Source organism: Macaca mulatta, chromosome 1 (assembly GCF_049350105.2).
Source record: "Macaca mulatta isolate MMU2019108-1 chromosome 1, T2T-MMU8v2.0, whole genome shotgun sequence".
Lineage (NCBI taxonomy): Eukaryota > Metazoa > Chordata > Mammalia > Primates > Cercopithecidae > Macaca > Macaca mulatta.
The window spans coordinates 178,116,593-178,137,243 of NC_133406.1; the positions used below are offsets into that span (position 1 = coordinate 178,116,593).

General features: G+C 37.4%; 1 protein-coding gene across 13 annotated transcripts in view; it reads left to right on the forward strand.

Moving 5' to 3' along the window:
• DOCK7 (dedicator of cytokinesis 7) overlaps positions 1-20,651 on the forward strand; it is a 227,342-nt gene that overhangs the window by 157,014 nt on the left and 49,677 nt on the right. For 9 of the 13 annotated variants that reach the window (XR_013401315.1, XR_013401316.1, XM_015141107.3 and 6 more), the window contains 4 exons: positions 13,630-13,812; positions 13,920-14,055; positions 17,528-17,624; positions 19,602-19,698. Coding sequence is in view for 11 of the 13 variants with exons in the window: in XM_015141107.3 (XP_014996593.3) it covers positions 13,630-13,812; positions 13,920-14,055; positions 17,528-17,624; positions 19,602-19,698 (513 nt within the window). In the remaining 2 variants the exon portion in view is untranslated. Of the gene's footprint in view, positions 1-13,629; positions 13,813-13,919; positions 14,083-17,527; positions 17,625-19,601; positions 19,699-20,651 lie in introns of all 13 variants that reach the window. The other 4 variants (XM_015141116.3, XM_077954836.1, XM_015141146.3 and 1 more) reach the window with 1 other exon arrangement.

Sequence of the window (20,651 nt, forward strand, 5' to 3'; positions counted from 1 at the left end):
CAATTTTTGTACAGAAACAAAATACTCATTATAAAAAAAATGATTTTTGTACAGTGATTTTTATTTCCACAAGAATTGATAAAGTGAGAAACTGATAACACATTTATAGATTTTTTTTCCTACACACAATCATATAATTTGTGAATAATAACAATGTAGTTTCTTCCTGTCAATTTTTTTTAATATATATAATTTATTGTACTGGCTGGTACCTCCAGTACACTGTTGAATAGAAGTGGTGATGTTTGTATCTTTAAAAGTAAAACTTTCAGCATGTCATTCTTAAACATATGTTCTGTGTGTTTTGGGTTTTTTTTAAAGATACTTTCCTTTATTGTGGAAGTCTCTTTCTATTACTAGTTTACTAAGCATTTTTTTTTTTAGTTATGAATAGTTGAATTGTTATCGAATGCCTTTTCCGCATTCAGTGAGATGGCTGTATTGTTTTGCTTTTTGGTCTTTTAGTGTTGTTTATTTAAATTGATTTTCTAGTGTTAAACCAACATTGTAATCCTGAATTTAACTCAACTTCTTCATAATTGTGTACTAATGGATTTTGTTTGCTAATATTTTGTTAGGATTTGTATATGCATGGTGATAAGATTGCCTATAATTTTTCTTTCTTATATTCTTTTCAGGTTTTAGAATCAAGGTTAGGTTAGCCAATTAAAATGCAGTAGGGAGTTTTCTCTTTTATTCTCTTCTCTGCAAGTACGTAAGATTAGAATTATTTCTTAATGGAATATTTGGAAAACTTATGAAGCCATCTGTGCTTGAAGTGTGTTCTTTTTTAGGTTTTAAAATTACTGTTATAATTTATTATCTGTGAGACTGTTGAAATTTTCTGTTTCTTCTTACATTGATTATTTATTTATTTATTTATTTTGAGATGGAGTCTCACTCTATCACCCAGGCTGGAGTGCAGTGGCATGATCTCGGCCCACTGCAACCTCTGCCTCCTGGATTCAAGCCATTCTCCTGCCTCGGCCTCCTGAGTAGCTGGAATTACAGGCGTCTGCCACTGTGCCCGACTAATTTTTGTATTTTTAGTGGAGACAGGGTTTCACTGTGTTGGCCAGACTGGTCTTGAACTCCTGACCTCAGGTGATCCCCCGCCTTGGTCTCCCAAAGTGCTGGAATTAACAGGTGCGAACCACTATGCCTGGTCTTCTTAACACTGCTTTTTGTAAATTTTATCCTAGTAGAAATGTATTCAAATTTCTTGACTTACAAAGTTATTCAAAAGACCTCGTATAATTTTTTAAATGTCTGTATCATCTGTAGTAGATGTAAACTTTTTTTCTATGGCTAGATTTTTGTACCTTTTCTTACCTTTATCAGTCTTACCAGACAGTTGAAATATATTGTTAGTCTTTATAAAGAACCAGTATGGGGGCACTGTTGACTCTCACTTTTTAATGTTTATTATTTATTATCTTCTGCTTTCTTTGAGTTTACATTCATGTTCTTTTTCTAACTTCTTGAGATAGATGCTTAACTCACTAATTTTCATCCTTTCTTTTTTGATATGTATTTTCAGCCTATGCATTTTTCTTCTATTGTTTAGTTAAATGCTGTTTATATGTAACATTTTTTCCTTTTTGTTTATTATATTTTAAGTTCTGGGATGCATGTGCAGAATGTGCAGGTTTGTTACATAGGTATATACATGCCGTGGTGGTTTGCTGCACCCATCAGCCCGTCAATTACATTAGGTATTTCTCCTAATGCTATCACTCCCCTACCCCCCTACTCCCCGACAGGCCCCTGTGTGTGATGTTCCCCTCCCTGTGTTCATGTGTTCTCATTGTTTGACTCTCATTTATGAGTGAGAACGTGGTATTTGGTTTTCTGTTCCTGTGTTAGTTTGCTGAGAATGATGGTTTCCAGCTTCATCCATGTCCCTGCAAAGGACATGAACCCATCCTTTTTATGACTGCATAGTATTCCATGGTGTATATGTGCCACATTTTATTTATCCAGTCTATTATTGATGGGCATTTGGGTTGGTTCCAAGTGTTTGCTATTGTGAATAGTGCCGCAGTAAACATACAGGTGCATCTGTCTTTATAGTAGAATGATTTATAATCGTTTGTGTATATACCCAGTAATGGGATTGCTGGATCAAATGGTATTTCTGGTTCTAGATCCTTGAGGAATCAGCACAGTCTTCCACAATGGTTGAACTAATTTACACTCCCAAAAACAGTGTAAAAGCATTCCTATTTTTCCACATCCTCTCCAGCATCTGTTGTTTCCTGACTTTTTAATGATCGTCATTCTAACTGGTGTGAGATGGTATGTCACACCAGTTAGATTTGCATTTCTGTAATGACCAGTGATGATGAGCTTTTTTTCATGTTTGTTGGTCTCATAAATGTCTTCTTTTGAGAAGTGTCTGTTCATATCCTTTCCCCACTTTTTGATGGCATTGTTTGTTTTTTTCTTGTAAATTTGTTTAAGTTCTTTGTAGATTCTGGATATTAGCCCTTTGTAAGTTGGATAGATTGCAAAATTTTTCTCCCATTCTGTAGGTTGCCTCTTTACTCTGATGATAGTTTCTTTTGCTGTGCAGAAGCTCTTTAGTTTAATTAGATCCCATTTGTCAATTTTGGCTTTTGTTGCCATTGCTTTAATCATGAAGTGTTTGCCCATGCCTACGTCCTGAATGGTATTGCCTAGGTTTTCTTCTAGGGTTTTTATGGTTTTAGGCCTTACGTTTAAGTCTTTAATCCATCTTGAGTTAATTTTTGTATAAGGTGTAAGGAAGGGGTCCAGTTTCAGTTTTCTGCATATGGCTAGCCAGTTCTGAACACCATTTATTAAATAGGGAATCCTTTCCCCATTGCTTGTTTTTGTCAGATTTGTCCAAGATCAGATGGTTGTAGATGTGTGGTATCATTTCTGAGGCCTCTGTTCTGTTCCATTGGTCTATATATCTGTTTTGGTACCAGTACATGATGTTTTGATTACTGTAGCCTTGTAGTATAGTTTGAAGTCTGCCGAGACCAGCTCAGTTGGGGAAACCCTAACCCAGTGGCCCTAGAGGAATTAAAGACACACACAGAGAAATATGGAGGTGTGAAGTGGGAAATCAGGGGTCTCACAGCCTTCAGAGCTGAGAGCCCCAAACAGAGATTTACCCACATATTTATTAACAGCAAACCATTTATTAGCATTGTCTCTATAGATACTAAATCAACTAAAAGTATCCCTTATGGGAAACGAAGGGATGGGCGGAATTAAAAGAATAGATTGGGCTAGTTAACTGCAGCAGGAACACGCCCTTAAGACACACCTAGCTCATGCTATTGTTTGTGGCTTAAGAATGCCTTTAAGCGGTTTTCCACCCTGGGCGGGCCAGGTTTTCCTTGCCCTCATTCCCATAAACCCACAACCTTCCAGCTTGTTCATTAGGGCCATTATGGACATGTCACAGTGCTGCAGAGATTTTGTTTATGGTGAGTCTTGGGGCCAGTTTATGGCCAGATTTTGGGGGGCTTGCTTCTAACATGTCTCCCTTTGATTTGCAAAGAGATAAAAGCAAGGGCAGCTCGTAGGATTCGGGATTCACATCTGCAGACTATACAAAGACAGACAACATAGATTAAAAGCACAGTCATTGAAATCACAGAGCTTAAGTGTTTTTATCCATTTTAATGGGTTACTAGCTGCTAATTTGTCTGCAGTTCCTTTAAGCACTCCAGTTTCTGGCATTAAGGTCTGGTGTGCCTGGGATGCTTTAAATATTTGTTCTTTTAATTTTGCTGTATCCAGAAACAAGTTTGTAGAGTGTCCTTCTAGATGCTTTTTTATTCTTTCCCAGATTTTGATCTTATTAAGAGCATTTAACAGTTTCCACAAATCCTTATATTTAGCTCCTAGAGCGGGCCATATCATTTGAGGTTGAGGTGCCATTATATAACCATGGTTCCAGATAATAGGAACTTTTGCCCTACTTCCTAACATTTCTACCATCTGACCATTTTGTTCAGATCATCTGAACATAGTATGGCCATGGCACGCAGACTGAGGTGCAATTCAAGCTAAACATCACATTAGGGGACCAATTAATAATTAATGATTCCACAGGAATCGTCGTGCAGCACCTCTGCCTGTTCTGCAATGCAATCTTCCTAAACAAGTACGTTCATTTTTTCTAACTGGGCCCAGTCCTGTTTACAAATAGGTTTTTGAGGGTGGTATGCCTCAATTATAAGAGTAGATTTATTACGGTAAATACTGAGATCAGAAAGCATGTGTAACTGTGTCAAAGAGTGATTGCATCTAGGCATTATTACCAGACCTTACTGAAGGAATGCTCACGGCAGTGGTGATAACCACTATCATAGCTACCATTAAATTATTTATTGTGACTGGTTGTCCCGCTTTCCTCAGGTTTTCTTCCGCCATCTGTGACAGCTTCTTGGCTGTGTTCAACGGGTGTTGCTCGTGACAGTTGGGGTCCTCCTCAGGGTCAGTCTAGACGTGGCTGCAACTGGGGGGTCCTCGGGATCCTCCCAGAGTCTCTTCCTCGGCATCTGGCTCATGATAAGGTTTCAAGTATCCTGATGGTATCCAAATAGGCTGTTGATTTTTGCCTGGAGAAATAGAAGCATAACCTCTACCCCAACTTATTATTTTACCTATATCCCAACTTTTTGTTATTGGATCTTTTCACCAAATAATGCTAGATTCAGTTGTGTATAGGCTGTCCTGTAATCCCTATTTTTTCTCCTTTTTTGTCATCAGTCATTCATCTGTATGAAATCGTAACTGAGAATTTTCAATTAACTGTGTGGAGTGAACCATGTATGAAGAATCAGAAATCACATTAATAGGCTTATCAAAAGCAGTCAATACCTCAATTATTGCTACAAGCTCCATTTTTTGAGCTGAAGTATAGGACGTCTGGAAAACTTCACTTTTTGAGCCAAATAAGAAGCTTTACCATTACTAGACCCATCTGTAAAAACATTCTCAGCACCTTCGATTGGTTTAAACTTAGTTATTTTAGGGAGAATCCAATTAGTTCATTTCAAAAACTGAAGCAGCTTCATTTTAGGAAAATGATTATGAGAATACCCACAAAGTCAGCTAAATGGGTTTGCCAAGTAAGACTATTTATAAAAGCTTGCTGTATTTGTGCCTTCATGAGAGGGACAATAATTTTTCCAGGATCATATCCATGTAATTTAACAATCCGAGTTCTCCCAGTCCCTATCATACTGATTTGATCTAAATGAGGAGTTAGAGTCCATGAATTAGTATGTGGAAGAAAAAACCATTCTACTAAGTCCTGTTCTTGGACAGTAACACCAGTAGGTGAATGCTGAGTTGAAAGGTAGCAATACCTAGAGCAGGTCGTATCAAATTAATATCCCCTAGTAATTTTTGAAAGTCATTTAATGTTTTTAGTTGATCCCTATGTATGGTTACTTTCTGTGGCACAATGATAGTGTCATTTACTAAGGTCCCCAAGTAGGAGTAAGGAATAGTAGTCTGCATTTTGTCAGGAGCTATAATTAAACCAGCGCCAGAAATTGAATTTTGCAAGTGATCATAACATTGGAGTAATATTTCTGGAGTGGGGGCAGCACAAAGTACATCATCCATATAGTGAATAATGTAACACTGTGAAAACTTTTTACTAGTAGGTTCAATTGCTTGCCCCACTTACGTCTGGCAAATTGTTGGGCTGTTTAACATGCTCTGGGGCAGCACTTTCCAATGATAATGCTTAGCAGGCTGCTGGTTGTTTACTGCAGGAATTGTAAATGCAAACCATTCACAGTCTTGCTCAGCTAAAGGGATAGTAAAGAAACAGTCTTTTAAATCTGTAACTATTAAAGGCCAATTTTTTGGAATTATAGCAGGAGAAGGCAGTCCTGGCCGTAATGCTCTCGTAGGTTGTATAACTGAATTGATGGCTCTTAAGTCAGTTAACATTCTCCATTTTCCTGATTTTTTCTCAATTACGAAAACTGGAGAATTCCAAGGAGAAAATGTTGGAGCTATGTGCCCATTTTCTAATTGTTCAGTAACTAATTTCTCTAAAGCCTATAGTTTTTCTTTACTTAGCAGCCATTGTTCTATCCAAATTGGCTTATCTGTTAACCCTTTTAAAGGTATAGGTTCTGGAGGCTTAACAGTGGCTGCCATCAAAAATTATTTCCTAATCTTTGGCGGGAACTTTGTTTTTCTGCTTGAAGCGGTTCTTTCAAACCTTGCAAATTTTTTTTCTAGTCCCATACCAGGGACATACCCCATTTCATGCATTGTATATAATTGTTCTGGAATTAGAACTTGTGCTTCCCATTGTTGTAATAAATCTCTTCCCCATAAATTATAGGTACAGAAGTTATAGTTGGTTGAATAGTCCCAGATTGTCCATCGGGCCCTTCACAATGCAAAATGTAACCACTTTGATATACTTCAGCGGCTTTACCAACTCCAACTATGTTCAATTGAGCCGGTTGAATTGGCCACGTGGACTGCCGGTGCTGTAGAGAAATGATTGAAATGTCCGCTCCTGTATCTACCAAACCTTTAAATTTCTTTCCTTAAATAGTTATTTCACAGGTAGGACGTTTATCGGTGATTTGATTTACCCAGTAAGCTGCTTTGCCTTGTTTATTTGTGCTTCCAAATCCTCCTGTTTGTTTAATTTCACTTTTTCCCATTCCCACATACAGCACAATCAGGAGCTGTGCCATGAGCTCTCCTGGCTCTGCTTTCCAGGGAACAGAAGTAGATATAACAATTTGAATTTCCCCGTTGTAATCCGAATCAATGACTCCTGTATGTATTTGTATGCCTTTTAAACTTACACTAGACCTTCCTAAAAGTAATCCTATTGTCCCTGCTGGCAAGGGTCCACAGACTCCTGTTGGGACCTTTTGCAGGGGTTCCCCAGGCAGAAGGCTCATAGCTTTTGTGCAGCATGAATCTACTGCAGCACTACCGGCTGTGGCGGGGGACAGGCATTGTACAGGGGTGAGGGAATTACCTGAGCTGGAAATGCCCCGGTTTAGAACAGGGCCCCGCCCCTCATGGCATTCCCCGAAATGGGGACACTGACTAGCCCAGTGTTTTCCTTTTTTACATTTTGGACATATTTCAGACTCAACAGTTTTCTTTTTTCCCCTATCTGGCGGCCTGACTCGCTGATTTTTTCTACATTCTTTTTTAGTATGACCATGTTTCCCACAGTTAAAACAAGCCCCAGGAAATGGAGTATTTCCTTTATCTACTCTCAGTCCTGCCATTGCCTGTGCCAACAAGGTAGCTTTATGCAGATTACCTCCGATACCATCACAGGCCTTGATATAATCAACTAAATGTGCTTTTCCTCTGAGAGGTTGCAGAGCAGCCTGGCAATCGGGATTAGCATTGTCGAAAGCTAATAACTGCAACACTATATGCTGAGCAGCCGAATCTGCAACCATCCTTTTAAGAGACTCCTGTAACTGAGCTATAAAATCAACTTATGGTTCCCTTAGTCCCTGTTTTATAGCACTAAAGGAAGGGTATTGTTCTCCACCTGAAGTGATTTTTTTCCCAAGCTCTAATGCCCACTCCTCTAAGCTGTTCTATGGCGTCATCCTATGTGACCAGTTGTGCATCTAAACCAGCCCAGCCGCCAACCCCCAAAAGTTGATCTGCAGTTACAGTAATTTGAGATTGGGGCATGGGCATTGCGAGCAGCCTGAATGGAAGCTGCATCCGCCCACCAAGTTTTAAATTGTAAGAACTCAGCAGTAGTTAGACAAGCTCAAGTAAGAGTGTCCCAGTCAGTAGGAATAATCCAACTGGAAACAGTAACATTCTTTAACAGTCCCATTACAAAAGGAGAACCTGGTCCATACTGACTTATTGCTTGTTTTAAGTCTTTGAGTAATTTAAAAGGAAAAGGCTCAAATGTAGCTGTAATTTTTCCCTGTTGATCTGGGGGGTGTATTCTAACAGGGAATTGCCAGGCCTCTTAATCACCCTCTTGTCTAGCTTGCTGAATTCCTGCCTGAATAGAACTAAGAGCAGTCGCTGGAGGCACTGCTCGAACAGTCACCGGGGCAACTACTTTTCACCCAGTGTCCTCTGGAAAAGAAAGATCTGGGGGGTCATTTTCTTCAAAATAATAATGAGGGGGTGCAGAAGGGTAGGGATGAATCTCTCCTTCCTTTGCCACTTTGGCTTTAGCTGGTAAATAAACCTGCTCTGTAACCTCATCTGTTACTTTGCTATACTCTCGTTCCTCATTATCAGTGTGAAAAAGTTCCAAGGTGAAACGAACCAGACCCCATACCTGTCCCATTGCTACCCTGACGCTTCCGAGCTCCCCTTCTTACTCACCACGGGGATTGCTTTAAGAGTACTCAGGTGTCATCCAGCTAGTGTGCCATTCCAATCCTCTTTCCGGCGACCCTTCGACCTGGATTCGAGCCCCCATGAATGGGCGCCACTTGCCGAGACCGGCTAAGTCAGGGAGACCCTAACCCAGTGACGCTAGAGGAATTAATGACACACAGAAATATAGAGATGTGAAGTGGGAAATCAGGGGTCTCACAGCCTTCAGAACTCAGAGCCCCTAACAGAGATTTACCCACATATTTATTAACAGCAAACCAGTCATTAGCATTGTTTCTGTAGATATTAAATTAACTAAAGGTATCACAGAAACGAAGGGATGGGCCAAATTAAAAGAATTGATTGGGCTAGTTAACTGCAGCAGGAACATGCCCTTAAGACACAGATCGCCCATGCTGTTGTTTGTGGCTTAAGAATGCCTTTAAGCAGTTTTCCACCCTGAGTGGACCAGGTGTTCCTTGCCCTCATTCCCATAAACCCATAACCTTCCAGCTTGGGCATTAGGGCCATTATGGACATGTCACAGTGCTGCAGAGATTTTGTTTATGACCAGTCTTGGGGCCAGTTTATGGCCAGATTTTGGGGGGCTTGCACCCAACAGAAGTCATGTAGTGTGATGCCTCCAGCTTGGTTCTTTTTGCTTAGGATTGTCTTGGCTATACCGGCATTTTTTTAAAAGTGTATATCTTATTTATTCAACTTAGTTGCAGTCTCTTACATCTTCCCCAAATGGTTTTATCTTCTCTCTTTTTGCCAGTTAGTCTTCCCTTCTCATTGCCTCTAGGGTCACATTGCCTGCTACATCCTCCCTTCTGTCATCTGTGACTTCTAAATTGTGAGCTGGGGGAACAAGTTTACCGTGATCAATAGGTAGCATTTGCAAGATTCATTTCAGAATGACTCTGAAGTTCATTATGATTTCTTCTTGGCCTTTGGACTATTTAAGAAGTTGTTTTTGTCTTAAATTTTCGGTCTTGAAATTCTAGGTATCCTTTTGTTTCTGATTTTGGCCTAATTAAATGATCAGAGAACATAACTCTGTATGATAACAGTTTGTTATATTTGTGGCAACTAGTTTTATGGTCTAGTATATGGTCAGTTTTTGTAAATATCTGATGCATTCTAAAAGAATGAATATTCTTTCATTGTTAGTTACAGCATTCTATGTCCTGTACTCTTGTTTGTTTAAATCTTTTTGGTCTTTACTAAATTTTACATGCTTATTCTAATATCCCACTACAATTGTGGTTTTGTAATTTCTCCTTGTCATTCTGTCAGAGTTTTATTTCTCTTGAGGCCTGATTATGAAACATTTAACACTTTTATATAATTTTTGGTGGATTGCACTTTCATCTACATGAACTATGATGCTTTTTAAAATTAGTTATAACTACACTAGGTTTTCTTTGCCGTGTGTGTGTGTGTGTGTGTGTGTGTAGCATGACTTTTTCATCCCTTTACTTCCAACATTTCTTATTATGTTTTAGGTATTTCTTTTAAAAACAGCATATAGTTAGATTTTTTTTCTTGTCTCTTAAAAATCTGGTTTGTGAATCTTTCTCTTTCACTAGAGTTTCTAATCCATTTACATTTAGTTTAATTAAATTGAATGTATTTAACATTTTATGTTCTACTTTATATCGTCTTACCCCATTATAGTTTTTTTTTCCCTCTCATTTATTGACTTCTTGTTGTTGTTGTTGTTGTTGTTGTTGTTGAGAAAGGGTCTTGCTCTGTCACCCAGGCTGGAGTGCAGTGGCACAATCTCAGCTCACTGCAACCCCTGCCTACCACGTTCAAGTGATTCTCCCACCTCAGCCTCCTAAGTAGCTGGGCTTACAGGCGACTGCCACTGTGCCTGGCTAATTTTTTTTTTTTTTTAGATGGAGTCTCACTCTGTCGCCCAAGCTGGAGTGCAGTGGTGCAATCTCAGCTCACTGCCAGCTCTGCCTCCCAGGTTCACGCCATTCTTCTGCCTCTGCCTCCTGAGTAGCTGGGACTACAGGTGCCCGCCACCATGCCCAGCTAATTTTTTTGTATTTTTTTTAGTAGAGACGGGGTTTCACTGTGTTAGCCAGGATAATCTCGATCTCCTGATCTCATGATCCACCCGCTTCAACCTCCCAAAGTGCTGGGATTACAGGCGTGAACCACCATGCCTGGCCAGTTTTTTTTTTGTATTTTTAGTAGAGACGAGTTGCACCATGTTGGCCAGGCTAATCTCAAACTCCTGGCGTCAAGTGATCTACCCAACTTAGCCTCCCAAAGTGCTGTATATATTCTTATAAGGCAGTTTTGTTAATGATTGACCATGTGTTTCAGAGGTCATAGTGGAAGAATTTTAGGAGATGGAGCAGACGTGGCAAGTGAGGTAAGAAGAAAGAATATAAAGAGCTATGTGTGTGGTGATCAGAGTCCGAGTCATGAATGAAGGCTTTTGAAGGCTGGGCCTGTTGAGGTGGTAGACACAAACTGGGGAAAATAATTTAATGAGGTTAATCCTGCTGGTCTGAAGGCAGAGAGTAATTGTGAAACTGTGGCTGTTGTAATATGGAAGGAGAGGTATGAATCTTGGCCTGGAAAATGTAGAACTCTGGCACCTCTTCCTCATTCCTGGTAATAGTGTTATGAAACAATTCTTTCTGTTTTCTAGAGGTCATCCCTTCTCAAGCAGAAAATTAAGAACTAATGAGCTAGGGCATTTATTATAGATGATAAATTAACTTCTGTACACCTAGAGTGGTCCTCGCTGTCAATGTCTTTGGGACAATGGGGAAAATAGTCCCTCAAATCATTTTTTGTAGGGCTTAATTATGCCATGGAACCCTGGTTAATACTGTTCTGGATACTAATCTTAGGTTGGTTTTATATATGCACATTTCTACTAATTTATAATGTGCCTTTTTAATGTATTTATTTGAATGAATACAAATTCTCATTTTTAATGTAGGCAAATGTGACCATCTTTTTTATAGTTTATGGTTTTTATGTCTTATTTAAGATATACTGTCCTTCCCCCAAGATTATAAATATATTGTCTTATATTTCCCGTTGAAAGCTTTAAACATTTTGCCTTTTGTATTTAAAGTTCTTTCTTTGTCTAGATCTATTTTCTGTATGATGGTACAAGGTCGGAATCTGCTTTTTTTTCCTCGAGGAAGATCAATTGTCTCAACATCATTTATTAAACAGTTCATCCTTTCAGTAGTGGTCCGCAGTGCCAGCTCTGTCACAGATCAGATTTTCAGATATGCATAGGACATTTTTTGTGTTCTTTATTCTGTTTCATTTGACTGCCAAAAATATACCAAAATCAAATTGTCCTAATTATTTTAGTTTAGTAAGCGCACGTATCTGGTAGAACACATTCATCTCCCTCCTCCCCACATCCCACCTTGTTCTTCTTCAAGAGTATCTTGGCTCTCTGCTTTTCCCCCATTAAATTTTAAAAATCACTGGTCAAAGTTCCAGGAAAACCCAACTGGGATTTTGGTTAGAATTGCATTGATCCTATAGAATAATCTGAGGGAAAACTGACATCTTTACATTACTGATTCTTTTTCATGTTTGTCTTAATTCTTCCAAAATGTGTCACTGTGTTATTGGCAATTTATGTGGGAATATAAGAGATGTCGGTGTATGCCTGTTTGTCAAGATGAGAATAATTTTTTTATTGTATTTCTGAAAAATAGGTACTTGAAAATTCAGTCAGTGCTGTGTATTTATGCGTACCTGAAAGTTCAGCTATAAAAAGTGTCTGTCCTTAAAATAAAGGAGCATTTTCCTTATGAGAACAATTGTGGATTTAGGGATGAGGGTCAAAGTTCTTTTGTGCCCAGCTCAGAAGCAGTATAGCAAAACAGTTAAGCAAAGCTTATGTGGGTCACTTATATGCATGGGCAACCATGAGAGGCAGTAAACAAAGTGGATATGAGCTTGGAGCTTGTGTCTCGGGAGCCACACTTTCTGTGTTGAAATTCTTGTCCTGCCACTTATTACAAAATACTTCTGGTGGGTCAGGTTTTTTTTTTCTGTAAGATGGGGTGAGTAGTAATACTTATTTCTTTGAGTGATTGTGAAGAATAAATAAGTTAATATACATAAAGCGTTTGGTCATTAATTATCACCCAGTATAGAAGGAAGATTGGTGAGGTGGTTGAGATCATGACTTCAGCAGTTATGTATGTTCAACTTTCCTATGTCTTTCCTCTCAACATCCCCTCTACTTCTTCCTCATTTTTAGTTAGTATATTTATCAACTGAGTATTAGAACATAGTATAATAGTGAAGAGTATAGGCTTTGGAGTCTGGTTAACCTGGACTAAAATGCTAGCTTTACCCTTTTTTAGTACCATAAGGCAAATTAATCTCTAGCCTTCAGTTTTCTTACCTGTAAACTCGTAATAATAATAATGTCATAGTTTACAGTTGTTGTGAGAGCTAAATAAAATGTGATTAGCATAGTTTCTTGCACATTTCAAATTTTATTTTTTGTCATCATCATCATTATTATTATCATCTGTATTCTTATCTGTAAAATTGGGATGATACAACCTGCTTGGTAATACTGTTGGAGGACTAAATCAAATAATGTATGTAAAGTGTTTAGTATGATGACTGAAACAGAGTATATGTCCAATAAATGGTACTGTAAATGTGTTTTTATTTAGTTTTTCATTTCTGTTTTACATACTGTATACAAATATAGATTGGTGTTTGAAAATAGCGTTTCAACCTTATATGCTATAAGTACAAATACCTTTTTACTTCTGTATGACCTAAGACTTTTCCTCTTTGTATCAGTGGTGCTTGATTAGAAACAATAGTCCTCTAAGTCTGACATACCCAATTTTGTCGTACTTTCTACTCTTAGCCCACTCTTATTTACTGTGAGTCAGTTGTTTTTTTCCTTTATTTTCATTATATCTGATATTCTGTGATGTATATCTTTTAGTTTTTAATGGTAGAATCTTTTAGTTTTTATCTTTATGTTTTTTATTAACGTGTTTATCCTCTGCTGACAGTCATGCAGTAGATTACAACAAACTTCTATTAGCAGGAAAGTTTCATTAAACTTCAGGCTCTTAATCTTAAGGTTATATATGATCCTTTTACACAAGTGTTGTCTAAAATGGTTCTTTTTAATTATATTATTCTTAAGCAATTTTTGTTTTATTGTTTTTAGAAGAGAACAGTTGATAGCCAAAAAACAAGAAATGGTCATTGATCAATCTATCTCATTCTACTGCTCTTTCTTTTCAGAGTGGCAGACAACACACTACCTTTTCAGCAGAATCAAGTCGAAGCCTTTTGATCTGTCTACTTTGGGTTCTCAAAAATGCAGATGAAACAGTTCTACAGAAGTGGTTTACAGATCTCTCAGTCTTACAACTAAACCGGCTGTTAGATCTGCTTTATCTCTGTGTATCTTGCTTTGAGTATAAAGTAAGTGGTCATTATACCATTGCAAAGAACAAGAAAGGAAACATAATGCGGAAAAAATAGAAGAAAATTTCCTCAAAACCTGTTCTCTTCTAATGTTTAAATTTTAGGGGAAAAAAGTGTTTGAAAGAATGAATAGCTTGACCTTTAAGAAATCAAAAGACATGAGAGCAAAGCTTGAAGAAGCTATCCTTGGGAGCATAGGAGCTAGGCAAGAAATGGTACGCCGAAGCCGAGGACAGCTCGGTACGTACACAATAGCTTCTCCTCCTGGTGAGAATTTCTTCAATTTCCTTGAGTTATATATTGTAATGATTATTGTTGCTAGTCTTAAATGTCAATCCTATGCTTTTCAAAAAGCATTTTAACTGTAACTAAATTAACTTGAATAATCATTTCTCTGCAGTAATACAAGTTAGAATTATGATTAAGGTGAGTCAACATACCCCCTAGTTTTCTCTAGATAGTCTTGGTTCATACCTGTTGCCCTTATATAGTTAATAGCATCCATCCTCCCTTTTTAAAAAGACTTTATTTTTGTAGAGCAGTTTTAAGTTCACAGTAAAACTGAGCAAAAGTACAGAGATTTCCCATATACCCCTTAGCATGCATAGCCTCCCCCATTATTAACATCTGCCATCAGAGGTGCATTTATTGTAACTGGTGAACCTACATTAACACATCATCACCCAGAGTCCATAGTTTATGTTAGGGATGATTCTATGTAACATCTGTTTTTACTTTTTTTTTTTTTTTTTTTAATTGAGACAGATTCGCCCTCTGTCACCCAAGCTGGAGCACAGTGGTGTGATCGTGGCTTACTGCAGCATTGACCTCCCTCGCCCAAGCAATTCTTCCACCTTCACCCCCCAGTACACACATACCCTGGTAGCTGGGACTACAGGTGTGAACCACCATGTTCAACTAATTTTTTTTTTTCTTTTTTAGAAATTGTCTCACTATATTGCCCAGGCTAGTCTTGAATTCCTGAGCTCAAGTGATCCTCCCACATTGGCCTCTCACGGTGCTGTGAGCCACCATGCCTGGCCCATTTTTACTCTTTATTTGCAAAATGAATTAATATGCCCTGTATGTAAGGTAAAAATATTGCCCATCAAACTCAAATAGCAGTAAGACAAAACAGTTTAGTAGTATTTGAGACTGGTTTTCTAATCCCAGATCTGCTACCCATTAGCCAAATAACCTTGGCCAAGTCACTTAATCTCCCCACCTTCCTTTTCCTTATAAATTTGTGATTGTTTTCAGAATTTAGAAGATAGTGTAACTAACTGATCTTATCATCTTTATAGTAATCATGTATGTGGAAACGTTTTGTAAATTCTAAAGTGACATACAGACAAAACTGTTGCTAAGAGTTTCTTAAGGCCAGGACCATGGGTTGGTCATCTGTGTAGATGATACATGCCACAGCACAATATGTATTTGTTGACTTAAAATATGAATGTAAGTGTGAATGGATTTTTAATTGTTTTCTGACAGTCAATTAGCATAATAATCATCTGTTTATCATTTATATACTGTGTGTTTTATAGTAATGAAAAGACAGTCTTTGCCTTTAAAAAAAATAGAGCACCATTTTTTCACTTTAGTTATACACAATTTAAGGTGTACTTTTGGGTTTTCATTCATTATAGATGGAAACCCTTGGCTGGGCGCAGTGGCTCACGCCTGTAATCCCAGCACTTTGGGAGGCCGAGGCGGGCAGATCACGAGGTCAGGAGATCAAGACCATCCTGGCTAACATGGTGAAACCCCGTCTCTACTAAAAATACAAAAAAATTAGCCAGGCGTGGTGGCAGGTGCCTGTAGTCCCAGCTACTCGGGAGGCTGAGGCAGGAGAATGGCGTGAACCCGGGAGGTGGAGCTTGCAGTGAGCCGAGATCGCGCCACTGCACTCCAGCCTAGGTGACAGAGCGAGATTCTATCTCAAAAAAAAAAAAGAAAGAAAAGAAAAGAAACCCTCTGAAAACGTATGAAAATTAACTTTTACTGAGATCATTTAATTATTACCAAACCCTAATGAATAATTATAGTCATCTTTTAGATTAAGAAAATAAAACACAAAGAAGTAAATAACTGCCTAAGATCATAAACTAAGTGACAGATTCAGGATTTTTTGATTTCTAATTTAGCGTTCTTTCTATTATACCACAACCCTGAGGTTTATTTTTGGAGAGAATGGAACTATTAACAATATACTTGTTACATTTTTTAACCTGTGGCCTCAGGAAATCTATCTTTGTTTGAATATAAGAATTGAAGTCTTTTTATCTTATAATTCTTATAATTATTATTTGTCTTGTAATTCTTATTTACATTTCTACATTTAAGTTAGGTCAATAATAGACTGGTTTATTAGGTCTAATAATAGACATTCTTTTAGTTTTCTTAACTTTCAGTTCTAAGACATTATTAACTAATGAGAAAGTTTTGTGGGAAAAAATGTAAATGATAGAAAATTATACTTAATTTTGCTAACTATCTTAATATAGGCATATCTTTTTGGTTTTTTTTCCATAAATTTCTTAAAGACGTGGATTTCAAAATTTAAAAAAGGGAAAGAGATAAGGAAAGAAAGGAAAGGAAAAGGAAAGAAATTGGAAGAAATAGAGACATATCCTTTATTTTGCAGGAAATCATTCTTATTTCTCAGTATTTTTTGTATTTCTTTAATTGACATATATATAGTTGTATTTTTCAGTATTTTTAAAAATTTCTATTTGAACTCTGAACTTTTACTTTCATTGTTCTTCCATCCTCTCAACCAATTTAAACTTATCATTTTCAAAAACAAGCAGTTTTGTAGTTGAAAGTTTGAAATTATGACTGAGTCCATTATTTAAATGTATATTTATATTATCCACATTCTCAATGCTGTCTCCACTTCTAATGGATTTATATGAATTATTTCTATTGCTGCCACCCCTTAAAGGAACCCATACATGCAGTCTGCCTTCAAACCTAGAAACCTCTTAAGGGAAAACTCCGTTCTTCCTCTTGTTCTGCCTTATAAAGACCGAAAGAAGTAATTACTTTAGGAGTCCTTCCTATTTTGTTTATGTATTAAACAGAAACTTACTGAGCTCTCAGTATGCACCAATTTATCAGCCTAGACATAACATGCTGAACAAAGTACATATCATTTCTGTTCTTAAGGAGTTTATATACTTGTGGTCCTAAGTGTTATGGAAAGGAACAAAGCAAAGGAAAAGGAAAAGGAGGTAGGTATTGGAGAGTGTGAGGCCTTTCTAAGGAGGTGATAAATGAAAATTTGTGAGAAGAACAAGAAAAAGGAACAACAACCACTGCAGAGGTTGTAAGTCAGAAACAGAATATATACTGATAGATTTGCAAGAAAAACAGCAGTAAGCAAGAGGAAGAATGGTAGGAAGTAAAGTCATATCATGTAGGGCCTTATAAGCCATGGTTAAGATTTTAAGAAAATCAATGTTAGAACATTTGCTTATTTAAATGGATATTGTTTTCAAAAAAAATACTGCATATAGCAAGTACATTTCTTCTGAAATTATTGTGAAAATTTTTAATAAAAAGCACCATTGTCAGGTTTTTCTACTTGTACTGAGGATAAAATGGCTTGTACAAATTATTGTTGTATTTCTTACATGATTGCAAGTATACATATATGTGGTCCAACTGAAATATCATTTGAAAATCGGCTTTGAAATTTATTTGACAGAGAGAAGTCCATCTGGAAGTGCCTTTGGAAGTCAGGAAAATTTGAGATGGAGAAAAGATATGACTCACTGGCGTCAAAACACAGAGAAGCTTGACAAGTAATAGAGCTTTCTATTTTATGTTACTGATGGGTGTGTTGAATTTTAAAATGCAAGAGGAAAATGATAACTTTTACTTTATATTTGTATTTAGTATTGACATTTAATAAATATGCTTATTAAGTCTTGGACAAAATATTTAATTTTAAAATTTTAGATTTAAAAAGATTTGGAGGAAGAACTTCTCGTGGTATAGTAAGGCAAAATGTTATATTTTAAACTCCATTTTCTCTAAAACATCCTCTTGTAAAATGCATTCAGCAACTATTTTTGGAACATATTTTAGGTGTTACATTGAACTAATTTTTTTTTTTTGAGATGGAGTTTTGCTCTGTTGCCCAGGCTGGAGTGCAGTGGCCTGATTTCGGCTCACCGCAACCTCCGCCTCCTGATGAACTAATATTTCAAATATTACAAAGAATTAGAAACCTGACATTTGTCTTCATGGAGCTTATAATGTAATTCAAGAAAGACAAAACAATACAGGTCTTCTGTTTCTAGCATGAAGGCAGACTTGATACATTGACTGATCCTACTGCCATAAACACCTGCAATGCACTTACATGAGTCTTCTCACTGCCCAAGTGGCTACAGGTAAACTTGCCTGGCTTGAGATCTGGCATTGAGTCAAGGGGCTAAAATTTTTCTCTTGAGAATTTATAATTGTAAGTTAGCCCACAAGTAGCTTCACTGGCCCATAAAACTTTGAGAATGGAGTGACCAACTCATTCAGGTTTGCCTAGCACTCTCCCACTTATAGCACATATTGTCCCACATCCCAGGGAGCCCCTTAGTCCTGTTCTAAGGCAAACCAAGATGATTGATTACCGTGTCTGAGAACTGTCATCAGCCCAAGCCTCAGAAGATTCTCATAAATAAACTTTCACCAGTATTTTCTCACAGACGGTTAAATCATAACACAGAGGAAACAAGTGAGAGCCAGCAGAGAAACAAGTTTCAGTACCATATGTATGAGAGCTTGAAATAATCAGATATTGAATGTAATATTAAAATTCTTGGCCGGGCGCGGTGGCTCAAGCCTGTAATCCCAGCACTTTGGGAGGCCGAGGCGGGCGGATCACAAGGTCAGGAGATCGAGACCACAGTGAAACCCCGTCTCTACTAAAAAAAATACAAAAATTAGCCGGGCGCGGTGGCGGGCGCCTGTAGTCCCAGCTACTCAGGAGGCTGAGGCAGGAGAATGGCGGGAACCCGGGAGGCGGAGCTTGCAGTGAGCCGAGATCGCGCCACTGCACTCCAGCCTGGGCAACAGCATCAAACTGTTTTGTTCTTTTTTCTTTATTTTTCTAGCTTTATTGAGTTATAATTGACAAAAATTGTGTATATTTACAGAATATAACATGACCTTTTAATATATGTGTACAATTGTGAAGTGATTACCACAGGCAAGCTAACTAGCATATTCATCACCTCACGTCCTTTTTTCCCTAAATTGTTTTGTTTCCAATGAGTGATTCCATCTAGTCTCACTGAAGAGTTAAATTATCTGAGCATATTTATATTTTAAAAATTGGGGGAAAATTAGATGAAACCTTAGACAAAATAAGTACATTTGTCCTGAATACAGACATTGGAAATCTTTGAAATAGTAAGATGAATACTAAATATTTGAATATTGTTTTCCATGAAGCAGTCCTAAATACAAGCCCACATAGCACCACCTAGTGTCAGTGTCACTTAGAATAAAACTGCTGCATGTCTGAAAGCTAAAACATAAACATTTGTGCTTTTAGTGGCATTAAGCTTCTGTAATGGGGTGAGAAAATGTGTATTGTGGTTAACAAACAAGCCACGTAAATGTGTAAACTATTGCCTTTTTTCTTATTCTCTTGTAATTTTTTGTTGGGCAAATACTGAAAATGGTTTGAAATTTTTTATTTCTATGCATCCTTAAGTCTTTTCAGAATTGTGGTTTTCAAAAAGATAAATATAATTTCTTAAAATATTTTGTATTAGATCAAGAGCAGAGATTGAACACGAAGCACTGATTGATGGAAACCTGGCTACAGAAGCAAACTTAATCATTTTGGATACATTAGAGATTGTTGTTCAGGTAAGAATTCAAAGAAGAGAAATTTAAGATATAGATTTGGTAAATTGAGGTTGGAGGGAAAAGTCTTTACTGTGAGCCATAAAATTACATTTAAATATTAGTAGTTCCTAAAAGTTTCATTCCAAGCATTCTGAGATTCTTTGTAATTATAAATTCCAATAGCTTCAACTATTTCTTCATGGAGGATGATTATGAAATTTTTATCTCCTTGTCTTTCCCCTTCATGGCCTAGTCTAGCATTTCCAAATATCCTCTGAGTATTTATAGTTGGATGTTCTGCCATCAGCTGAGATTCAACATGCATGTATAGCTATAGCTACATATAGATACACTGAGTTTATGCAGTATCCTGTGTATACTACAGCAGTGTTTCAGGCTCTTTATCTATAATCATCATGTTGGGTCCTAACAGTAGCCCTCTAGGCAGTATTATCCTGTAGTAACAATGTGATAGCCGACATGTATTTAGTTTTTTCTGTGTTAAACATTGTCCTAAGCCCTTTACAAATGTCGACTCATTTGATCCTTCTAAGAAACTCATGGCATTGAAACTGTCAGTATCCTCATCTTGTAGATGAGAATACTTAGGCACGAAGATGTTAAATAACTGCCCATAATGACGCAGCTAATATGTAGAAGAGCCAGGATTCAAATCAGTTAGCAAGATCTCTCAGACATTTTAGTAAATATATCTCTCACCTATTCTTTCCATTCCTTTTCTCCTACCACTGCTCTGCCAGGTTCATATTTCAGCGTGATTACAATGGCCACCTGCTTCATGATAACTCACTCTGTGTTCTTCCTACCATCCATTCTGTACATTTTCATGAGACTTTTCCTTTAAAAATATTTTATGGCTGGGCACAGTAGCTCGTGCCTGTAATCCCAGCACTTTGGGAAGCTGAGGTGGGCGGATCATTTCAAGTCAGGAGTTCAAGACCAGCCTGACCAAC